The following is a 22906-nucleotide window of genomic DNA, read 5'->3' as shown; positions in this document are numbered from 1 at the left end:
CAGATTCTTCTCAGAAGATAGATGCGGGCATAAACTACAGGTAAGATGTAACTGCTGTTATTTGGGCATGCATTGCCAACTACATGTCTAACAATACTCCTAAAACTATCACTACAAACATTGCATGAAGTGCTCGGACACTTTCCACTTGCTCAGTTTATTCTGCAACAACCATCTCTGAGCAGCATGGACACTTAATCTCCCCCAAATTCACAATAGATCTGGACATCCTCTGCGCAAAATATGCATTTCAATCCCCAACCTGGAATCAGATCTGCTACTGATCAAACCACACATTAAGTACAAGTAGCGAGAATACATAGCCTTGAGGAATCTCACATTTAAATTGCCAGGATTAAGAGTAAAGTCCTTATTATTGTATAGGTTGTGGTCTGGCGTCCAAAAAATGAGGCTAACCAACTTCATAATCTGACCGTTGACCCAAAGGGCCTTATTCTATAAAGGTTGTGTTCCTAACTTTACACTCCTAAAATTTCTGCTCCTAAATTACGAGCCTAATCTGTGCTCCATAACAGAATCATTGGGAGCTGAACAGTTTGTTAACCAGAAAAGCTGTAAGTTGTTTGGGTTAATAGAAAAAGTAGCGATTCAGATCCAGTTGAAGCAAACCATTTATAAGAAAATGCCAGAAGAAATGTGCTTCCGTGGATAATCGCAGGGAATATTATATCCTTCTTCTTACCCCTCCCCTACATTTTTCCTATAATAACAACATGTTATAATAACTATATGTGGAGGAGTGGCCTAGTGGTTAGAGTGGTGGACTTTGGTCCTGGGGAACTGAGGAACTGAGTTTGATTCCCACTTCAGGCACAGGCAGCTCATTGTGACTCTGGGCAAGTCACTTAACCCTCCATTGCCCCATGTAAGCCGCATTGAGCCTGCCATGAGTGGGAAAGCGTGGGGTACAAATGTAACAAAAAACAAAAAGAAAACTTGTTATCCTGTTTTACTATGTAAACCATGTAAGCCATACCGATTTACTATGTAAGCCGCAGTGGGAAAGTGTGGGGTACAAATGTTACAAATAAAAATTGCGCTCATAATTTAGGAGCATAAATTTAGAAGCATAACCTTTATAAAATAAGACCCAAAGTGCTTCCAACACTGTTGAATACGAATCAAGAACATTACTGAGTCACAACCTCTGTCAAGATACCTACAGTATGTAAATCTATTGCAGCTACCAAAGCTTTTTATATCCCATGTCTCAAATTAAATCTGGCTTGGCATGGATCTTTCATCCATTCTCCTGTCAGACCACTACTTTCTCAATCAATTTTCTCATGAATGGAAGATTAGAAATAGACCCATAATTCAAAGGATCTAAGGAATCGTTTGTCAAAACAGGTCAAACTTAATCATTTTCTTAAGGTGTGAAGGAAAACATCTGTGGCTTAAAAAAAAAAAACATTAAATAGCAAAGGAGAATGTCCAAAAGTACATGAACCAAGACAGCAAAAAAAAAAAACCCACAAAAGGGCCTCCAAGACTGGAACAATGGTACAGTCTTTAATGAAATAGACCCGACATGGGCCGTGTTTCAGCATAGAATGGTGCCTGCCTCAGGGGTCAAACCAGTATTCTCTTTGATAGAAAATAAAATCTCAAATGGTCCTTCTAATAACATGTCTGGGTAGGCAGCAAATTGTTATGCTGGCTGCTCTGCGCATGCCAAGGACGTCCTTCACTATAAAAAAAAAAAAAAACTCCCTCTAAAAAGACGTTCTTTTTACAGGCTACAAGCTAATGTACAGTTCAGAGGCAAGAGAATAAAAACTAACCTGACGGTATGGAGGAGCTTTCCAGCCCAGAAAATTGGGACATGAGCGGACACAAATCAAAACTTTTTGGACGTCCCTCCCTCCAGGTCTCTCTCAGCCAATCACAGCGCGTTTAGCTGATACTAGTAACAGCTAAACACGCTGGGATTGGCTGAGAGAGACCTGGAGCTGATCGGTTATGCTATTACTTGTTCTGGAGTGCTGTATTTTGTTATGCTGTTTTGATAAATGTTCAATAAAGACTTCATACAACTTAAAAAAGTGGAAAAAAAAATTCAAGTGTTCGTTCTTTTTAATTTTTTTAACAAAACTATTAGTGGGGATTTGAACGCGTCACCTCTGGATTACAAGACTGCAGCTCTAACCAGTCGGCCACAACTCTACTTACTTGGATGTCCCTCCCTTACTTCCAGGTCTCTCACCTGAGTGAAGCACGGCCAAAAAGAACGTTTTTATTATTGCGGGGGAGGGAGGGAGGCCGCCCAAAATAGACTTTTTTTTTTTTTTTTTTAAGCGAAGCTTTATTTAAAAAAATCAAACAGGCTCCGATGCTGCAGGCTCTTTTTTGGACATCATTCAACCCCAGAATAATAAAAATGTCGTTTTTGGCCATGCTTCACTCAGCTGAGAGACCTGGAAGTCTCTGAGCCAATCACAGCGCGTTTAGCTCGGCTGAACACGTTGTGATTGGCTCAGGGACTTCCAGGTCTCAGCTGAGTGAAGCACTGCCAAAAAAGACGTTTTTATTATTGCAAAGGGGGAAGGCGACCAAAATGGTCGCCCATCCAAAAAAACGTCTATTTTGGCCCCCTTAATAAAAACGTCTTTTTTTGGTAGTGCTTCACTCAGCTGAGACCTGGAAGTTCCTGAGCCAATCATAACACGTTCAGCTGAGCTAAACGTGCTGTGATTGGCTCAGAGACTTCCAGGTCTCTCAGCTGAGTGAAGCACGGCTAAAAACGACATTTTTATTATTCCAGGGTCCAAAAAAGAGCCTGCAGCATCTGAGCCTGTTTTATTTTTTATTTTTATTTTTTTTATATATACATAACATACATAGTAACATAGTAGATGACGGCAGAAAAAGACCTGCATGGTCCATCCAGTCTGCCCAACAAGATAAACTCGTATGTGTATACCTTACCTTGATTTGTACCTGCCTTTTTCAGATAGTAAAGAACGTCCATAAAGGACGCTCCTGACGAGCACTTGGGCTGTTTTTCGGGTGGAGCACTCCCATAATGGCCGTCCATGATGAGCACTTGGCCGTTCTCCCCCCCCCCCCCCCCCCCCCCCCCAATTTTTTTTTTTTTTACATTTTATGAAGTTTTCCAATCCAGCGCAGCCCCAACGAGAGAGGTACAGACCTCTCGTTAGATTTTCCAGCGTTAATGCAATCGGAAAAGGTTAGTGCATCTCATCACAATAGGGGCTTCTACACAATTTGCTCATCTGCATTCCGTTTTCGTTAGCTGCTACTATCGTCGGAAAAAAGTATTTAGTGCATGCCAGGGTTTACTACTTGCTCGTTAAGTTTAGTGCATCTGGCCCTGCGTGTCTACTTTCCAGCTAATTGGGAGTCATGTGATGCTAGTGGCTGAGTGAGGACGCGTTCTGGGAGCTTTCTCGGCAGCCTGAATATAATTATTATAGGAACTTTTCCAGTCCATCAAAAATTGCCTTACCTTGTAGCTTCTCAGCCCTAGCTTGGTATGCCTCCCAGATTGGAACCAAAATAGACCAGCAAAGCGACATAAATCAAGGCGAAAACAGTGAAGCTTAAGAAACAGGCCACCTGCTCCAGTGCCTCGGGCAGCAAGATGGCGCCTCCCTGCCAGAGCATGTTTCTCTTCCGGGCACGCCAACTAGCACCACCTCGGCAGACGACAGACCAGGACCTTCAGGTAACCCTCTGCATCTTGCACCTTGGGTGATTAAAGAGGGAAACGCTCACCTAGAAGCACAGCTTACCACTTTTAAATGATAAACAATTTTTATTAAAGAACGAACATAAGCACATAAATCGTATTGGCAGAACAATACAGAAATATAAAACCTAAAAGAACAGTCTCAAACCAATTGTAAAGTCCCCCACCCCTCCTCCCCCAGTGCTAGCGAGAACAAGCTTTCTCCAAGCGGTAGTAAGAAAGTGACTATGCCAAGCATATAGGGTGTGTGGACTTTTATGACTCCCCACTAGAGGAGAAGAATAGTATCAGAGACAGAAAAATAGAGAAATTCCGAATGAAAAAGGGGAAACCCCTCTCAGCGTATCCTGCCCCACCACCCTCCCACCCCCACTTTCCGCATTCCAGCAGCACGCCCATTACAAAGAGAAAAAAACAAAGGACAGAAACTACTGTGGTGGTCTGAGACCCATATATGGATCAGGAAATTCAATTTATGGTTAAGATGTTCCCGGGACCCCACCCAAGTGATTTAAAATATGACTTCGAGCCCTAGGGGCTAAAGCATTAACATATTGTCTCCATACTAAATAAAGGGATGGGAAATGGGACTATATATCACCTTTCTGAGGTTTTTGCAGCAACATTCAAAGTGGTTTACATATATTCAGGTACTTATTTTTGTACCAGGGGCAATGGAGGGTTAAGTGACTTGCCCTGAGTCACAAGGAGCTACAGTGGGAATCAAACTCAGTTCCCCAGGATCAAAGTCCACTGCACTAACCACTAGGCTACTCCTCCACTCCACAAATTATGTTGTGCTTTGAAATTCAATTGGGAATCCTTAAGCTCCATTAAGAGTAAATTATGTAGTAGGAAGGGGGGGAAGGGCTGAGTTCAAAAATGTTAAAAAGTTCAGGCAGACTAAATGTTATGCTGTATTGTCTTTTGCATTGTGTGAATATGTTGAATTGCCTGAATAAAAAGGATGAGTTAAAAAAAAAAGAGTAAATTATGTAACTGATTGCGCCACAACCAATAAGAGGGGGGCTTCCTGTTGAGTACAAAATTTAAGAATGCACTTCTTGCCTACCAAGCAAGCTTTTTGTAACTAAATTGTCTGAGGAGTAGCTCCAACCCCCAAGCAGTCATAAAGCCAAGAAGAATTCCTCTTGGAAAGGACAGCACTGCTCTTCCCATAATTTGTTCCAAATAACGTACCACCGATCTCCAAAATGATTTAATTGCTGAACAATCCCAGAAAGCATGATAAAAAGTATTAGAGTATTGCCCATATTTAAAACACAAGGTCATGTCCACTCCACCCATCTGATGCAGTCTAGACTGTGAAGTATTTATTTATTTTTAGGTTATTTATACCCCGCCTTTTGCCGCAGTTTTGCAGCCCCAAAGCGGCTTACAATGAACTCATAAAATAAATTGATTATAAGGAGAGTTGGAATGGAGAGAGGAAGGGAATATAAATACAATCTGAAAACAAATTAAAAGTAGGGAGGGAAAGGAAAGGGAAAAGTCTGAAATCAGTATACGCCCTAAAGATCACCTGCACTTGACATTCCCAAAGTTCCGCACTCTGCACCCAACGGGGAATATCTCTAATACAACTCAACAAAATTTGCGACGTAATAGGAATCCGCAAGTCTTCAGACTAGCGTTGGGCAAAATGACCAGGTCTCTAGGAGAGCAACACGGCAACAGTCTCTTGTGGAGCATCGAGATAGATACCAGATCCCCAGACAGTACCTGAAAGAGAGCTCTAAATCGGGTGGTCAAGTCAGCAAGAGAAGCCGAGTCCAGGGCAGCCACATAATGAGAGAGTTGTTGATAGGCAAAACGATCCACGAAGTCCAGAGTCCCAGGAAACATGTCCAACACCTTCATCACTCCACTAGTCAAAAGAAAATGTTGCAGGGAATAAAGACCTCCCTCCACCCAGTGCAGCAACTTCTAATTATCTGTACCCGGAGGAAAATTCCCATTCCCCTTAATAGGCAAGAGAGCGCTACAAGACGGGTCAAAGGACCAGAATTTTGCCATATCCCGCCACACAACTTGAAGGGAACTCGCCAAAACACTAAAACGAAGATGAGTGGGCAAAGCGGAGTCCACAGCATGCAATGGGTGGCATAGAACACTTTCCATCTGTACTTGTCATATAATCCTCAGTCCAGTAAAGCCAATCCCCCAAGTGACAGCGCAAGCATGCCACATTGTATAGTTTGAAGCCTGAAATGCCCAGTCCACCCCTCCTCCAATTTTCCACCAAATTCAAGAATTGGGTCTTCGCCCAAAAGAATCTGGAAAAAAGACTGTCAAGGGCCATCAGGTCCCTGGCAGTTAGGTACAAAGGCAAGGTCTGCATGTAATACAGCCACTTGGGAAACAAGGTCATATCAGTTAAGGAAATACGGCCCAGTAAAGATAGAGGAAGGCCTGCTCACCACTTCAGTAAGTCTTTAGTGGAGGTTAAATAAGGTAGAGACTTATACAGTTGAACAGGATTCCCAGTAAGCTGAATCCCCAAATAAGTAAAGGATTTTAGAGCTCTCTTGAATGGACAACTGTGACGTAGTCTTCCCATAATTCTATGATCAGAACTGTCCATTAAGAATTTAAGAGAGCACTTAACACACCTGTTTCAATTAGTCTGCGAGGGTCTGGGTTAGGGACCACAGAGAGGTGATCACCTCCTCCTTTCGTTTTTTTTCTTGCCTTTTTTGCTTTTTTCTCTTTTCTCTCTTCCTTTTCCTTTGAATTTATAATCCCATTTTGGTTTCCTTTTTTTGTGAATGGAATTACTTTCCTGTTGCAATTTGTTGTTTTTGTTTGGTTTACATTTCAAATTTAATTTGATTGTAAACCGCTTTGATCTATGCACCAGCAAAGGTGGTATATCAAATTAAACAGTTAACTTTCATTTGTCCCAATATATTCACTTTTACTCTTTTCTCTAATACGTTCTCTCCCACCTCACTATGGAGATTACAGAAAACTATTCATTATTTTACTTAACTGTCTCGCCTAACACTATATGATCTAAGATATGTCCCTGTATATGTGTTTTATTCTTGTCGCAACACCTGCCTTGGAAGGTAGGCTTCACCTGCCTAGAGTTGAGAAAATTGGATCTCCTAGTATATAAAACTTTCTGTAGTTTTCAATGTATTAGGAGTGTAAACAATTTTGTCCAAATGATATCCGTTATGACCCTACACTGTCTATTAAAATGTTCTATTACGTATTGTGTTGACAGTGTAAGTAGTATACTGTGCCGTACTTTGTATTACTTGAATATTTTTACCTCTGTAATTGTCTGTTTGATTTTTCACCTTGAGTGAATTATTTCAAAAAGGCGATAAATAAATCCTAATATGTTCTAGAGTAGACCTCAAATCTCGTCTTCAGAATATCTACAGTAGTTATATACTGTGTTCCTGTGTATGAGAACCAGGTTCATTTGCATATGTTAGGTAATCTGAAAACCAGATCTGCTGCTGGCTTGTGAGGATCATAGATGGGGTTAACTTCTTTACAGTCTTAAAGGTCTCAGCTAATTTCATGTCACAGACACCTTTTCCAGGAAGGTCTCTTGAATCAAGTGGAATATATTTGTCTGTATATTTTCATTGCCGTGTACTAATGTTCTGCCTTACTATGTCAGGTGCCGACAGTGTGCCAGCATGTGTGCCGTATGCCACCATGTGGTGAAAGGCCTGTTCGTGTGGTGCCAGGGCTGCAGCCATGGAGGCCATCTACAGCACATTATGAAATGGCTGCAGACCAATTCTCACTGTCCAGCAGGCTGTGGTCACCTCTGTGAATATACTTGAGCCAGGAAAGATCTATCGGCAACTGATCAAGGAAATAGAACCATACCAGGAGGAGCAAGACAACTGGTCTTGGAGCTACCAGGAGAAGCCAGAGTCCTGTAGGTGGTGGCATCTCTCAAATGCACAGGGGGCATGCGTGACAGAAGTCTGTCCTTTCTGGTTAAAATGGGTTTTCTGCACTGTTGGAAGCAGTGATCCTGAGTGGAGATGCTCTGGTTCATGATAAGTTCTTTGAATTTATGAACCTGGATGAAAACTCCACCTTGAGCTTCCTTAAATGTAATGAAAGAACTCCGGACCAATTTGGAATTCTGTAGTAGATGCATATTTCTCAGGTAACATGCCAGAAAGATTGAATTGGGCAATTAAGTATGGCTCTCAAGTATGTGTCACTGTATATGAGAATGAACACAACTCTGGCATTTTATGCTGCCCCTAAAGGAATTGCAACTTTATGTGGAGAGAATTAAAAAAAAAACAACCCACAAGATTTTGAAAATTTTAAGAATAAAAACAAAAACTACCAGCATTTCAGCTCACTATGTAGCAGTACTTGGCATTCACTTATTAATGAAACAAAGAACTATTTAAGTTTGTTTAAACCAGTGTGAAATGTTTGAAAGTAGTATACCTCTTCTCTGGCTTGCACATTTATTTGTAACTGTGAATACAAAGCACTTCAGCACTGGATGGAAAGTCTCTGTACACAAGAGGTTTTCAACCCAGTCCTTGGGGCGCACTCAGCCTGTTGTGGTTTTCAGGATATCCCCATTGAATTCAGTGGAGATATCCGGAAAACCCCGACTGGCTGGGTATGCCCTGAGGACTGGGTTGAAAACCCCTGCCGTACACCTTAGGGCTCATTTTCAAAGCACTTAGGCTTACAAAGTTCCATAGGTTATTATGTAACTTTGTAAGTCTAAGTACTTTGAAAATATACCTCCTTGTATTTGTGTGTATGTATATAAAAGAGAGAGAAGATATTTAAAATGTTAGAAATATAATAAAAACAAATATGACTTTTAGTGACATAGAATGTTCTCACTTGAAGAGCAACAGGCAAAGATAACCCGGAAAGGATCATCTCCATTGCTTCACGAAGAGTTCACATGACCCTCAACACAATTTTCCCAGAAAACTAATAACTTGGCTTATGGACAAATTTATTATTAAAGGACAAAGTGATAGCAAGCACACAGTTGCTGCAAGTGCACCATGAGAGAGGCAAATTGATGGATAATAAAATGATGCTTCAGCCAGACAAAAGTGATCCTAAAAATATCATTGCAATAGTATCGGATGAAGTGGTAATGAATTTCTCCAAAGAATATCAGCAGCTTCGTAGAATCAACTTGACAAACTATAGTTCTTTAAAGGAAGGCTGTGCACTACAGGCCCCAAATATCTCATCTATTAATTGTGGCAGAAAAGAGAAGAACCTACGAGATCAACTTGAACAAAATCACAGCATCGAATAAAAAAAATGGATTACTAAAACAACTTGAATATCGAGAAAACAGAAGACTCTGTAGTAATGTTAGACTTCCTGAATCAGTAAAATTAATTTACCTCTTTATTTTTTTCCCTAAAATTTAAGCCTTAACCTCCAGCAAAATATCAATCAAATGTGAGTGAGTCACATGAGGAAAATGTAGGCTGTCCCAGACTCGACATCACAAGAATCTTAAGTTAGGCAGAAAACATGTAGAGAGTTCCATAAATAGAAATCTGTAGAATACAAAGGGAATGAAATCATGATAATCTACTCGCGAAGAGTAACTGCTCAAGGAGGGAACTAGCCCTAATATGGTCCAAGCCCTCATGAGGATGACTTAAATTCACGGTGCCATTTCCAAGAAAACTGAATACAACATGAGAGGTGTTTATAATGAACAAATCAAAGTGTTCCTGTTTAAATTCAGCTCAAGATGACCAAGCAGCTTATAATGATGTACCTTGTTCCAGAATGGTTTTCTCATCTGTCTTTTTTTTAAGTTTTTGTCTTAACCTCACTTTGGTTCAGTCTGACTCTGACTGATGTAAGAGATGCAAAGCACAGTATTTTTGAAAATTTTCTTCTTGCTGCGTAGTCACTCTGTGGCATTAAATGGATGGAACTGTTGCACAAGACTGAATTGTATGAAGGTGTCAAGAAATAGGCTTCAACCCTGCCTTGAATGATACGGGTGGATCTACCTGCAATAACTTGGATTCTGTAGACATGGTTTACTTAATCAAATCTGAACAGTCAGTGTTGTATAACTCTTCTAAGTAAAATGTATATACTTCACACTGATCCTATGGGCCTCTTTTACAAAGCCACTTCCTCTCATTTGCTGCGTGGGAATCGGCAGTGCGGCTTTGTAAAAAAGGCCATAAGTAATGATTATAGACCTCAGTGGTGATCTCTTTCATCCAGGCCATGTTATAAGATATATTTATTTGTCACTATGGGGCCCTTTAACTAAGCTGTGCTAAGAAGTGACCAGCGCTGTTGTCAGCACATGGGTTTCTCGCGCGCTATGGCCACTTTTAGTGTGGCGGTAAAATGATCACATTTCCATGTTTTTCTTTAATGGCCACGTGTGAATTTCCCAATTAGCACGTGTCCATTACCACAGGAACCCTTACCAACGCCTATTTTGTAGGCGCTAAGGGCTTCCGCACTAATCCTGTGGTAATCAGGTAGTGTGCGGCAGTGTGCCCATGCTACAAAATTAGCATAGGGCACACCTACTCTCCGCCCAGTCACCTGCGTTGAAAAATACAAAAGTATTTTTCAGCACAGGATTGGTGTGCACTGAGGGGCACACTACTGCGGGACACCGTGCATCCTGCGGCAGTGCTTTTTGCCACACAGTAGACATGCATTAGTTCCTACTATGCCTTAGAAAAAGGGTCCCTATGTTAGTTAACAACACAGGTTTAATACTTCTATTATATTAATAGTGTGGCTTTATATAATAGAAGCTGTTAGTGCACTGTGAATGGTATTACTTATTTTTCTTTGGATAAGGTGAAGCAATTAAATTTAACTGAAAGGAAGTTGTTTTCATGGGCATGTCTTCCAGCAGGAAAAGCAAAGCTGGAGATTGTTGGTCCTGTGGAGCTTCCACAGTTGTGGGGTTTTATGGTATGGATGTGGTACATATGCTAATATTGGGCTACCTAATTGGATTAATGAGTGGGAGTCAACATGGTCATGCAAGCGAGAAAAATACAACTGAACTTGCCCCCCCCCCCCCCCCCCCCCAAAAAAAAAAAAACAATGTACTGTCCCCTTTACTTGGGCCAGGAAACATTTGGGATAGTACATTTAATCTGTTTAGTCCAGAAGAAGTGGTTTGCAAAAACATTGAGCAATTGGGATCATGGTTAAAATCAATGCCGCCACATTAAATGTAGATAGTGTAGTCTTATGAGAAACACAGGACATGGGTGGAGTACAGAAAGCTGAGATGAAATTGGGTGGATTAATGTGACTATTCATCATACTATAGAAGACAGCAGGAAGCAACACCACACATGGAAACAATTTGTGGACATTTGTGATAGAAAAGACAGAAGTATGAGGAAGGAAGCTTTGTGATTATGGAGTTAAATATCTTCCATGAAGCATCCATGCTCCAAATGTCTACACACACATTTAATCAACTTCCTTACCAGGCTACTTCCACATGCAGACAATAAATCATTTTTAGGAAGTAGCAAAAAAAAAAAAATCCAGACCACAACCAGAGAATGCAGGGAAATCTAGGAGTTCAGGAGTGATGACTCAATGGAGTGTTCTACATTACAATAAACTATACCTTTTACTGTATTTGAAAGATATTAATAAAAAAATAAATCTTTTCCAGAAAAGAGGAAAAGGTAAAACTAGAGCCTATTGAGGGATCCTTTTACTAAGCTGTGGTAAATGGGGGCCTGCGCTAGTGGCGCCTGTTCTTAACGCACACTGAGGACCCCTTTTACCGCAGCGGGTAAAAGGCTGTCTTTTTCTGAGGACAAGATACTCTGTTTCAGGACTATTCTAATAGGGTTTTGTTGCTGAGAAATTCTTTCACGCCTTGCTGTGCCCACCTATCCAAACCGTCGGTCAGATACACTCTCCTCTATTCTGCACAGCTGCAGGTGGTGGAAAATGGGGAAACAAAGTTTTTTACTGAGGTGGCACCAGCTTTGGCATTTGTGGAGAGCCTGGAGACCAAGTGCAGGGATGCTACTTAGGCATGGAATTCTTTGGGCACAAAATTTTTCAGTGGACTTTTGGAGTTTGATTAAACATGTTTAGGGGTTTGGAACTGCTATATTTGGAAAATTTTATTTTTATTTTGTGCTGACTAGATCGGGTACCAAAATATGGACTTATCAGGTGACTGTATTTGTTATTTAGCTCCAGCAATTTTTTTTTTTTTGAGATGGCACTATCGGACAGTAATAAGGAAAGACTTGGTGTACTGGTTTATTGCAGACTTCCAGAGCTAGATGGACATATGAGTTGTATAGACTTATCACTCCCAGGTGGAAAATGTAATGGGAGAAGGGGGTGAGAGTCGGGGGTATCTCTAGGAGTTGAACTTTGACTCTTACTAGCAACTTTTGAGTTTTATACAGTCATAGTTTCTTTGTTTTGTATTTCATGTTATAAATTCCATTGTTTTATTGTTATTGAATGACATAATGTTTTTGTGGGGTGTGTGGGGATTGGGACTAGGCATGTAGGACGTGATCCCACCCATTTAGTAGTAGGGTGGCTATAGGATAGAAAGTTTGGAGGTGGAGAGTGGGAGGGATTCCAAGGGGCTTAGTGAAAGGGGAGAATGTGTATTTAGGAAGACAGTGCTGGCGATGTTGCAGGCTTTTAGGAGAACTTATGGGAGAGGTTTTCTTTGGAGGGATGGCAGTTTATGGGAATGGAGGGTTGGGAGGAATGGACAGAGGTTGCTTGGGAACTGGAAACAGATGCCACCTTCTTGGTATTCGGTTCAGAACACAGGGGAGGTGGGACTGGGATGGCCTCTTTTCCTTCTAGAGGACATTAAGTATATCTGGGATCCTATTTCACAGGGCATTACTTAAATGCAGTTAAAAGTTCTCTCATGCAATGTTTGTGGGGGGGGGGGGGGGGGGCATGTTATCACTTATTAAAAAGCGAAAGATATTGCAAACACTTAGACATTGGGTTTCAATAGCCTTGTTACAGGAAAAACAACTTAGTCCAGAAGAACATGCTAAACTGAAACAGTGGTGGGTGGGAGATTCTGTGGTAGCCTCATTCTTAACCCATAAAGCAGGGATGACGGTGTTACTCAGAAAAGGTTTGGATTTTACTGTGCAAAAGATTTGTTAAGGACAGGGAGGGCTATTACCTTTTGGTGCATATTATGATAGAATTTCAAAATTGTCCTATTAATTACCCACGAGGTAATTGATGTCTGGAGGGTTTTACACCTGATGGAAAGAGATTACACACATCTTTCCAGAACCCATGGCACACAATTCAAAGTACACTATCTTTTGCTATCTCGGACAATTTTTTTTCTAAGGTCCTCCTGGCTACTATAGGACCCTGTGAAATTTTCTGACCATTTGGATTTCTGTGGAATTGGGTGACCCTGCAACTGCACATCAACATTGGAGGTTTCCTGTAGCGTTATACAAGGTTAGTAACTTTTGGACATACCACATGCTAAGCAGGTTGATTTTATTCCATTTAACCATGATCATGAGGGGGAAACTGCTAAGGCAGTGCTGAGGGGGGACATAAAAATAGCCATACTGGGTCAGACCAAAGGACCAGTATCCTGCTTCACAAGTACCTGACAGAAACCCAATTACTAGCATCATTCAATGCTACCAATCCCAGGGCAAGCAGTGGCTACCCCATGTCCACTTCAATAACAGACTATGGACTTTTACTCCAGGAACTTGTCCAAACCTTTTTTATTTTTTAACCCAGATACCCCTCCAGCAGCGAGTTCCTGAGCTTAACTATTCTTTTAAGTGAAAAAATATTTTCTCCTATTTGTTTTAAAAGTATTTCAATGTAATTTCATTGGGTGTCCCCTAGTCTTTGTACTATTTTGAAAGAGTGAAAAATCGATTCACTTCTACCCATTCTATACCACTCAGGATTTTATAGACCTCAGTCATGTCTCCCTCAGCCATCTCTTTTTCCAAGCTGAGGAGCCCTAACCTCCTTAGCCTTTCCTCATATGGGAGGAGTTCCATCCCCTTTATCATTTTGGTTGCTCTTCTTTGAACCTTTTCTAATTCCACTATATCTTTTTTGAGATACGGCAACCAGAAGTGAACACAAGGTGAGGTTTGCACCATGGAACAATACAGAGGCATTATAATATTGTTGGTCTTATTTTGCATTTCTTTCCTAATAATTCCTAGCATCTCGTTTGCTTTTTTGGATGCCGCCACCACCACACACTAGGCGGTTAGTGTAGCTGGGTTAAAACGGTTTGGACTAGAAACGTGCACGGAACGGGGTTTGCAAGAATTCCCTCTGGGGCTGTGGGATTCCCATGGGGACGGAAGTAATTCCTGCAAGATTCCTTTGGAACTGTAAGCTGCACCTGTGCCAGCCTCTCACTTGCCAAGTATCAAGTTCTTTGAGTCCTGACTCCTCCTCTTCCTCTTTGCTTTAACAGCGCAGATATAGAAAGTGTTCCATTCCATAGCATCAGCAGCAGATGAATCCAGAAACCAGTGGGTTGTGTCCGCCTACCAGCAGATGGAGATAGAGAACCAAACTCAAGGGAGCTATACCAGCCAGCCAGCCCCTAAGCTCTTTAGTATATCTCTATCTCCAGCACGTGGTAGATGGACCTGTTCCTAGCTCCTGGATATTTTCAGGGCCTGTGTAGTCTCCTGGGCTGGTAGCCAGTTGAAACCAGGGGTGACTGTGTGGTCTGTGACCCCCTTTAGAAGCATATTGACTTGCCTGCCTGGCCCTGCTTCATCACCCTGTGGAAGTCCCTCTCTCCCTGTGCCTTTGGCTTCTCCCTGCTTGCTAACTTCCTCACTTTAACAAAAAAAAAAAAAGGAAAACAGAGCGAATCAAGCAGTGCTCTGTGCTTGCTCCTGCTGTATGGGAGTTTTCCTCTGCTCAGACAGGCAGTTGTTCTGCAGAGGCAGCATTCTGAGATTGAGGGATTTTGTCTGGCTGCTCTCTGTTTCCTCCGTCTTTAATTTTGCGCTTGCTGTGGCGGAGGGCAGCGTGGCTGATTCAGGGGCAGGATTTTCTCCTGAATTCATCCTCATTGCATCAGGCTTTTTTGCTGAAGCGCGCTCTCTCTCCCTCGGCCGGTTTAGGGGGCCAGGTTGTATCTAGAGCGTGCGGATGGAGGTCTGATGCCTTTTGGGCTAGACAAGACTCAGATGCAGAGATTCTGGCTCAAACGTGGCTTCTGTTGGACCGCTTTCTGTCACCCCCTCTCTTCCTGGATGTTCAGGCTGTTCCCTGAGGGCTTCAGGCACAGAGGATTTAGAGGAGGGGGAGATCACTGCGGAGGAACCCAATCTGTCCGCGGTGTGGATTTTTCACAGTGAGGAGCTTTCCTCCCTCATTTCTTCTGTCCTGGAAGTGTTACACATTGAGGACCTTGAGGCGCTGATTGCTGCCGCTGTGAATGTGTGCATGGCTAGCACAAGGAGACCGTCCAAGGCCTTCCCCATGCATGAGGCCATCCAGGAGATTATCTTGGCGCAGTGGTCGGAGCCAGATGCCCCTTTGTGGGTGTCCAGAGCTATGGCTCGCCTTTATCCGGTGCAGCCCAGTCAGGCAGAGAGATTTGAACTGCCCTGTGTTGATTCCTTGGTGATGGTGGTCACCAAGAAAACTACCCTTCCGGTGGAAGGAGGGCTGGCGCTAAAAGACATGCAGGATAGACAGCTAGAAGCGACGCTGAAGTGAGCATTTGAAGTTTCAATTTTGGCCCTTAAGCTTCTGTGTGCAGTTCCTACACCGCTGGGGCTTCCCTTGATTGGTTACAGCTGTTGGCGGAGCAGGAGCCTGGGACTTCCTGCCAGATGTCAGTCCTTCCTAAGATGGAGGTGGCTCTAGCATACCAAGCGGACGCATTATATGATTTGGTGAGAGCTTCGGCCAGAGTGTGGCTTTGGCAGTCACCGCTCATAGGTTGTTATGGCTTCGGCATTGGGCCGCGGACATGGCATCTAAGCAACGCCTGACTAAGTTACCCTTTCGAGGTAAACTTCTTTTTGGAGAGGAGCTGGAAAAGGTTGTTAAAGATTTGGGGGATTCTAAATCTCAATGACTTCCGGAGGACAGACCCAATCCCTCGGCTCGCTTGGGAACCTCTAGGCCTCGGTTTAGAGATTCCAGACGATATAGACCAGGTAGACCTTCACCTTCCAGCGGCCTAGGTTTCAGCAACAAAATTCCTTTCATGCAGACAAAAGAGAGTCGGAGAGCCGTCTGGCTACTCAGCGAGTGGTGGAAGTTCTTCAGTCCCTCGGTTAGGTGATCAACTTCTCCAAGAGTCATCTGCTACCTTCCCAGTCACTTGAATACCTGGGGATGCGGTTCGATACTGCCTAATGACTGTTTTTTCTGCCCGAGGGCAGGAGGATCAAGTTGATGTCGCCAGTGAGAAGTCTCTTGTGGATACCGTGCCCTCAGGTGTGGAATTATGTGCAGGTACTAGGTTCGATGGCTGCTGTGAAGTGGTACCGTGGGCCAGGGCGCACATGCGTCCCCTACAGCTGGCACTTCTGAGCCTTTAGTCTCCAATTTCGCAGGACTATTCTCGGCGTCTTCCTTGATTGTCGAAGGCGCGAGCCAGTATGATATGGTGGCTCCTACCCACCCACTTGAAACGGGAGAGGCCCTTGGCGTCCCCTCAGTGGGTGGTAGTGGTGACTGATGCCAGCTTCCTCGTTGGGGGGCTCACTGTCTCTAGCGGTATGCGCAGGGCAGTTGGTCGACGGAAGAAGCGACCTGGCCCATCAATCAAATGGAGTTCAGGGCGATTTGGCACGTGCTGTTAGCGTTTCAAGAAAGTCTTCTGGGGACCGAGTGTTCTCGGACAACACGACAGCGATGCCTTATGTCAATTGGCAGGGCGGGACTCAGAGTCCAGCTTTGCAGGCCAAAGCAAGCAAAATTCACTCTTGGGCAGAGACTCATCTTTAGCTTCTGTCGGCAGCTTACATAGCAGGACAGGACAGTGTTCAGGCAGACTTTCTCAGTTGGTACATTCTGGATGCGGCAGAGTGGGAACTGTCATACAGCGCATTTCAACAAATTTGCGATTGTTGGGGGATGCCGAAGATGGATCTCATGGTGTCTCGACAGAATACCAAAGTGTCCCGATTCTTCAGTAGGCGCAGGGAAATCGGCTTGGCAGGGCTTGATGCTCTACTTCAACCGTGGCCGCTTGCGAGACTGTTGTGCGTTTTTCCTCCTTGGCCACTCATTTGGCTGAGTTTTGCAAAGGATCAGCAGACACCGGGGGTTGGTGATCCTGGTGGCTCCAGATTGGCCTTGACGACCTTGGTATGCAGATCTGATCCGGTTGTTAGCAGGATCGCCTCTTCATCTACCTTTTGCACCGGATCTTCTTCATCAGGGGCCAGTTCTGATGAAAGATCCCTCCCACTTGGTCTTACGGCTTGGCCTTTGAGAGGTTGCGCTTGAGGAAAAAGGGCTATTCTGAGAATGCTATAGCTACATTGCTGCAGACTCATAAACGTTCTACTGCGACGGCTTATGCTCGAGTATGGCGCACCTTTGTGGCTTGGTGCACCCTTTGGGGATGGAATCCCTCTCGGACTTTGGTTTCTCAGATGCTAGATTTTTTGAAGAAAGGCCTCCAGAAGGGTTTGACTTACAATTCACTAAGAGTCCAGCTGGCGGCTCTTGCTACCAAGGTCGCCTTGCCGGGAATTCCTTTGCAGCCCATCCGGATGTTGCACATTTTTCCCAAGGGGTTCTCCATCTTAACCCACCCTGTCGGCTTACATGCACGAACTGGAATTTAAGTTTGGTGCTTAGAGCACTGCATCAGGCTCCCTTTGAACCTCTGCGTAAGGTGTCTGAGAAGGATCTGATGCTTAAGACAGTGTTTTTGGTGGCCCTGGCGTCAGCTCACAGGGTTTCAGAGATTCAGGTGCTTTTGTGCCGGAACCTTTTTCTTTGATTTTCGGAAGCTGGGGTTACGTTGAGAACTGTCCCTTCTTTTCTGCCAAAATTGGAGTCAGCTTTTCATGTCAATCAGGAGATTTTCCTTCCTGCCTTTAAACAGGAGGATTATCCAGTCCATTTTGATTCCCTTAAACGTCTTGATGTTCGAAGGGTTCTCATGCGATATTTACAGGTGACCAACGATTTTAGATGCTTGGACCATCATTTTGTTTTGCTAGCAGGTCCTCTCTGTGGGGACATGGTGTCTAAGCCATCTATTGAGCGGTGGCTCAGGGAAGCCATTTCGTCAGCTTACATTCTAGTGGGCCAATTGCCTCCAGCGGGGCTACACACTCATTCAACTCAAGCTCAGGCTTCTTCGTGGCGGAAACTGGATCCCTCTCTTTGGCAGAGATTTGTCACGCAGCTACTTGGCCATTGTTGCATTCATTTTCGAAACATTACAGAATAGATGTTTCAGCTTGTAAGGATGTGCAATTTGGAGTGACGGTGTTGGCGCGGGGTGCAGCAGATACCCACCCTACTTAGGGAGTGCTTTTGTACATCCCACTGGTTTCTGGATTCATCTGCTGATGACACTATGGAAGGTAAAATTATGCCTTACCTGATAATTTTCTTTCCTTTAGTCACAGCAGATGAATCCAGGATCCCACCCTGAATTTTTTGTTTCCGCTGTGCAGATCAGAACTCTCGTTTTAAGAAGAAAGGAGCAAAGAAGTTATGAAGAAAATGAGTGCTCCGGACACTTTGTGTCTCACGGAGCTGGCATATGTTGTATGGAGTTAACCTGTTAAGTCGCAGTTTGTGTCACGAACCGCTCGTTTGTGGTTCATTCTTGTGAGGAAGTTGGCAATTTTGCTTGTTATAAAGTTATATTTTCTACAGCTTTGTGATGGGACAAATACTAAAGAGCTTAAGGGCTGGCCGGCAGGTAGGCGGACACAACCTACTGGTTTCTGGATTCATCTGCTGTAACTAAGGAAAGAAAATTATCAGGTAAAGCATAATTTTACCTTAACACTCTCTGCTCCCAGGCTGATGCGCAGGCCTCAGCTCTAACACAGGCATGAGCATCAGAGGTCACCTGACCTACTGGCACTCTCAGCACACAGTGCCAGCAGATCAGAGACAAGTCTTACATGTGCATAGCAGAATGTTCCAAGTTTGAACTTCTGTTCCTTGCCTGCACTACTGAGGGTCAAACCCAAAGAGAGACGGAATGAACTGGAAATTTTTATTTTATTTTTAGGTACCATTAAATTCTTGCGGGGATGGATGGGGATGAGTTAGATTCCAGCAGGAATGGACGGGGACAGGTTAGATTTCTGTCCCCATTCAACTCTTTGTTTATATTACAGCACTAGGCTCTAGTGGATAATGGCCACCCATCCTTGAGGACTTGCTATCCTAGGTACTGGAGAAAGTGAAGTTGCTTACCTGTAAATAGCCACATGTATTGGTTAGCATCATCCTGATGGCTTTAGTTTGATTCCCAGAGCCCAGAAGAGCTTAAAACTCTCTTGTGTACACTTAGACCAAATTCATGCCATGTATTACAAGCAACTGCTGGCATGACTAAATAGAAAGTGAAAAGATGCTCTAAAGGACAAGAAGGAAATCTTTCCAACAATTAAAAAAAAAAAGTCTTTGGGAAGGAAATAGTAAAAATCATGAGCTGTGAGAAGCTGAAAGATAATAAGGAGTAAGGGGATATTAAAAAGAAAACTGGTCATAAAAGAAAAAAAAATAAGATAAAAGCCTTGTCCAGTACATTTGAGGAGAAATGTTCTAGGAGGTGTTTGCTTCAATTAGAAGGAACAGGCAAGAGATTATAACAGATAAGTAAAGGGAGGCCCAATATTAAAACATTTACCCAAGTAATAAACCTGTTACTGTAAAATAATTAATATTATATATTATCCACCAATTAAATGTATTGTAATATGATAAGAATATTAATATGTAAGAAAAGGGGAATGAACTAATATATTTGCTGAATTACATTAGCCTGTACTGTAAGGTTTAAGGACGTGCTCAGAACATAAAGACCATATACAGTGGTGGAAATAAGTATTTGATCCCTTGCTGATTTTGTAAGTTTGCCCACTGACAAAGACATGAGCAGCCCATAATTGAAGGGTAGGTTATTGGTAACAGTGAGAGATAGCACATCACAAATTAAATCCGGAAAATCACATTGTGGAAAGTATATGAATTTATTTGCATTCTGCAGAGGGAAATAAGTATTTGATCCCCCACCAACCAGTAAGAGATCTGGCCCCTACAGACCAGGTAGATGCTCCAAATCAACTCGTTACCTGCATGACAGACAGCTGTCGGCAATGGTCACCTGTATGAAAGACACCTGTCCACAGACTCAGTGAATCAGTCAGACTCTAACCTCTACAAAATGGCCAAGAGCAAGGAGCTGTCTAAGGATGTCAGGGACAAGATCATACACCTGCACAAGGCTGGAATGGGCTACAAAACCATCAGTAAGACGCTGGGCGAGAAGGAGACAACTGTTGGTGCCATAGTAAGAAAATGGAAGAAGTACAAAATGACTGTCAATCGACAAAGATCTGGGGCTCCACGCAAAATCTCACCTCGTGGGGTATCCTTGATCATGAGGAAGGTTAGAAATCAGCCTACAACTACAAGGGGGGAACTTGTCAATGATCTCAAGGCAGCTGGGACCACTGTCACCACGAAAACCATTGGTAACACATTACGACATAACGGATTGCAATCCTGCAGTGCCCGCAAGGTCCCCCTGCTCCGGAAGGCACATGTGACGGCCCGTCTGAAGTTTGCCAGTGAACACCTGGATGATGCCGAGAGTGATTGGGAGAAGGTGCTGTGGTCAGATGAGACAAAAATTGAGCTCTTTGGCATGAACTCAACTCGCCGTGTTTGGAGGAAGAGAAATGCTGCCTATGACCCAAAGAACACCGTCCCCACGGTGGAAATGTTATGTTTTGGGGGGGTTTCTCTGCTAAGGGCACAGGACTACTTCACCGCATCAATGGGAGAATGGATGGGGCCATGTACCGTACAATTCTGAGTGACAACCTCCTTCCCTCCACCAGGGCCTTAAAAATGGGTCGTGGCTGGGTCTTCCAGCACGACAATGACCCAAAACATACAGCCAAGGCAACAAAGGAGTGGCTCAGGAAGAAGCACATTAGGGTCATGGAGTGGCCTAGCCAGTCACCAGACCTTAATCCCATTGAAAACTTATGGAGGGAGCTGAAGCTGCGAGTTGCCAAGCGACAGCCCAGAACTCTTAATGATTTAGAGATGATCTGCAAAGAGGAGTGGACCAAAATTCCTCCTGACGTGTGCAAACCTCATCATCAACTACAGAAGACGTCTGACCGCTGTGCTTGCCAACAAGGGTTTTGCCACCAAGTATTAGGTCTTGTTTGCCAGAGGGATTAAATACTTATTTCCCTCTGCAGAATGCAAATAAATTCATATACTTTCCACAATGTGATTTTCCGGATTTAATTTGTGATGTGCTATCTCTCACTGTTACCAATAACCTACCCTTCAATTATGGGCTGCTCATGTCTTTGTCAGTGGGCAAACTTACAAAATCAGCAAGGGATCAAATACTTATTTCCACCACTGTACACAGTGTTGTCTTTCAGTTTAGGGTATATTTTTTTTATTTTATTTTTTATTTTTGTTACCTTTGTACCCCGCGCTTTCCCACTCATGGCAGGCTCAATGCAGCTTACATGGGGCAATGGAGGGTTAAGTGACTTGCCCAGACTCTGTTCAGACATATCACATAAAAATTTGAATATTATGGAAGTCTTTTAGACCACTTTACCTGATGTACGTGGAAGCACTTCATATCTGGAATTCTGAAGTTCACTATTTTTTTAAATTAAGGTTTTGTTTTGTTTTTAACATATTTATCACATGTGGTATTAGGCTCATGCTCTTTACAATTGTTGAGCAAATCCAAGAAGACAGGAGGAGCCTCCATGGAAAGTCAAAGCAAAACAGCAAAAGTAGAGGCTGACAAATGCGCAAACCAATAGGGAGATAATCTCAAAAAAACAGTTTATTCAGAATATTCATATCAATATCAAGGACCCGACATGGTCCGTGTTTTGGCGCCAAAGCGCCTGCCTCAGGGGTCACAATCAACTTTCTACAAAAAAACAGGACAAATTAAAAACATAATATTAAGAGATTTCAAATAAAATATATCCGCCTTAATAAAATATGTAGCCAAACATATACGGACATTCATAATGGTATTGCAAATTTGTAAATGTATACTGATAAATTATGTAAAAAAAATGTTAATATATTATAATTATGTGAGTAGATATTGTGGACAGAGAAACACCAAACAATGAAAAGTGATAACTATCAAATAAATGAACTGATAAATGAAAGGCATAGGTCAGGCTGATGAAACATCAACATATCTACATATATATTTATCCTGATCTTGAAGGCATCATGGAGAGGAGGAAATCTTGATACAGAATTACTAAAAGAGGAACAAAGAATCATTTTTCTCTTACATTCGTTATCTCCACATGGTCTGAATGCTTCTTTAGAATTGATACATTTTTTATGAGAAATAGGTTTTCATCTCTTTTGGCCAATAGTATCAGCATTCGCTCTTTTGTTAATATTTGTTTCTGGTTTAATGATATGTGCATGTATGTATGTGTATATGTATATACATATATATGTGTATGTGTATGCATATATATATATTTTTGTTTTGATATTTTTTGATAATTTTATATATATTCATCCAATATAATTTTTTTAGTCTTCATATTTTTGTATTAAGAACATCTAATGTTTGTTATTATATATTTTTAATGGCTTGGTCTTATTTAATTTTTTAAAGTTTAATTAATTAATTTTTTTGTGTGCCAACATAATTTTTAATGGTATACATTACTGCTGTTTTATTTATTTTTTCGAGTGGGCGATACTGGTTTCACTATCAGTGTAATGCCGTCATTTGTTGTCTGCTTGAGCTTTGGTAGATAATTTACATACTTAACTAGAAGCTCATACATATGCATGACTATCTAGTTTAAATAACTGCCATTTCCTGGCATTCTGTTTCTTGTCACATGGTGTTTGCTGATCAGTTGGCTGTTCCTTTGTTCTCTCTGGTAA

The 22906-nt window shown here is 42.5% G+C and overlaps 1 protein-coding gene across 7 annotated transcripts in view; it reads left to right on the top strand.

The window, feature by feature from the left end:
• Positions 1–8333, top strand: part of WDR24 (WD repeat domain 24) — a 48236-nt gene extending 39903 nt beyond the window's left edge. For all 7 annotated transcript variants that reach the window (XM_030212499.1, XM_030212502.1, XM_030212496.1 and 4 more), the window contains one exon: positions 7395–8333. In XM_030212499.1, the coding sequence (XP_030068359.1) occupies positions 7395–7563 (169 nt within the window). In that variant the 3' untranslated portion in view covers positions 7564–8333. The remainder of the gene's footprint in view (positions 1–7394) is intronic.
• Positions 8334–22906: the final 14573 nt, after the last annotated feature.

This window comes from Microcaecilia unicolor, chromosome 8 (genome assembly GCF_901765095.1).
Source record: "Microcaecilia unicolor chromosome 8, aMicUni1.1, whole genome shotgun sequence".
Taxonomy (NCBI): Eukaryota; Metazoa; Chordata; class Amphibia; order Gymnophiona; family Siphonopidae; genus Microcaecilia; species Microcaecilia unicolor.
The sequence above is the reverse complement of the archived record's forward strand: the minus strand, read 5'-3'. Positions and strand labels throughout refer to the sequence as shown.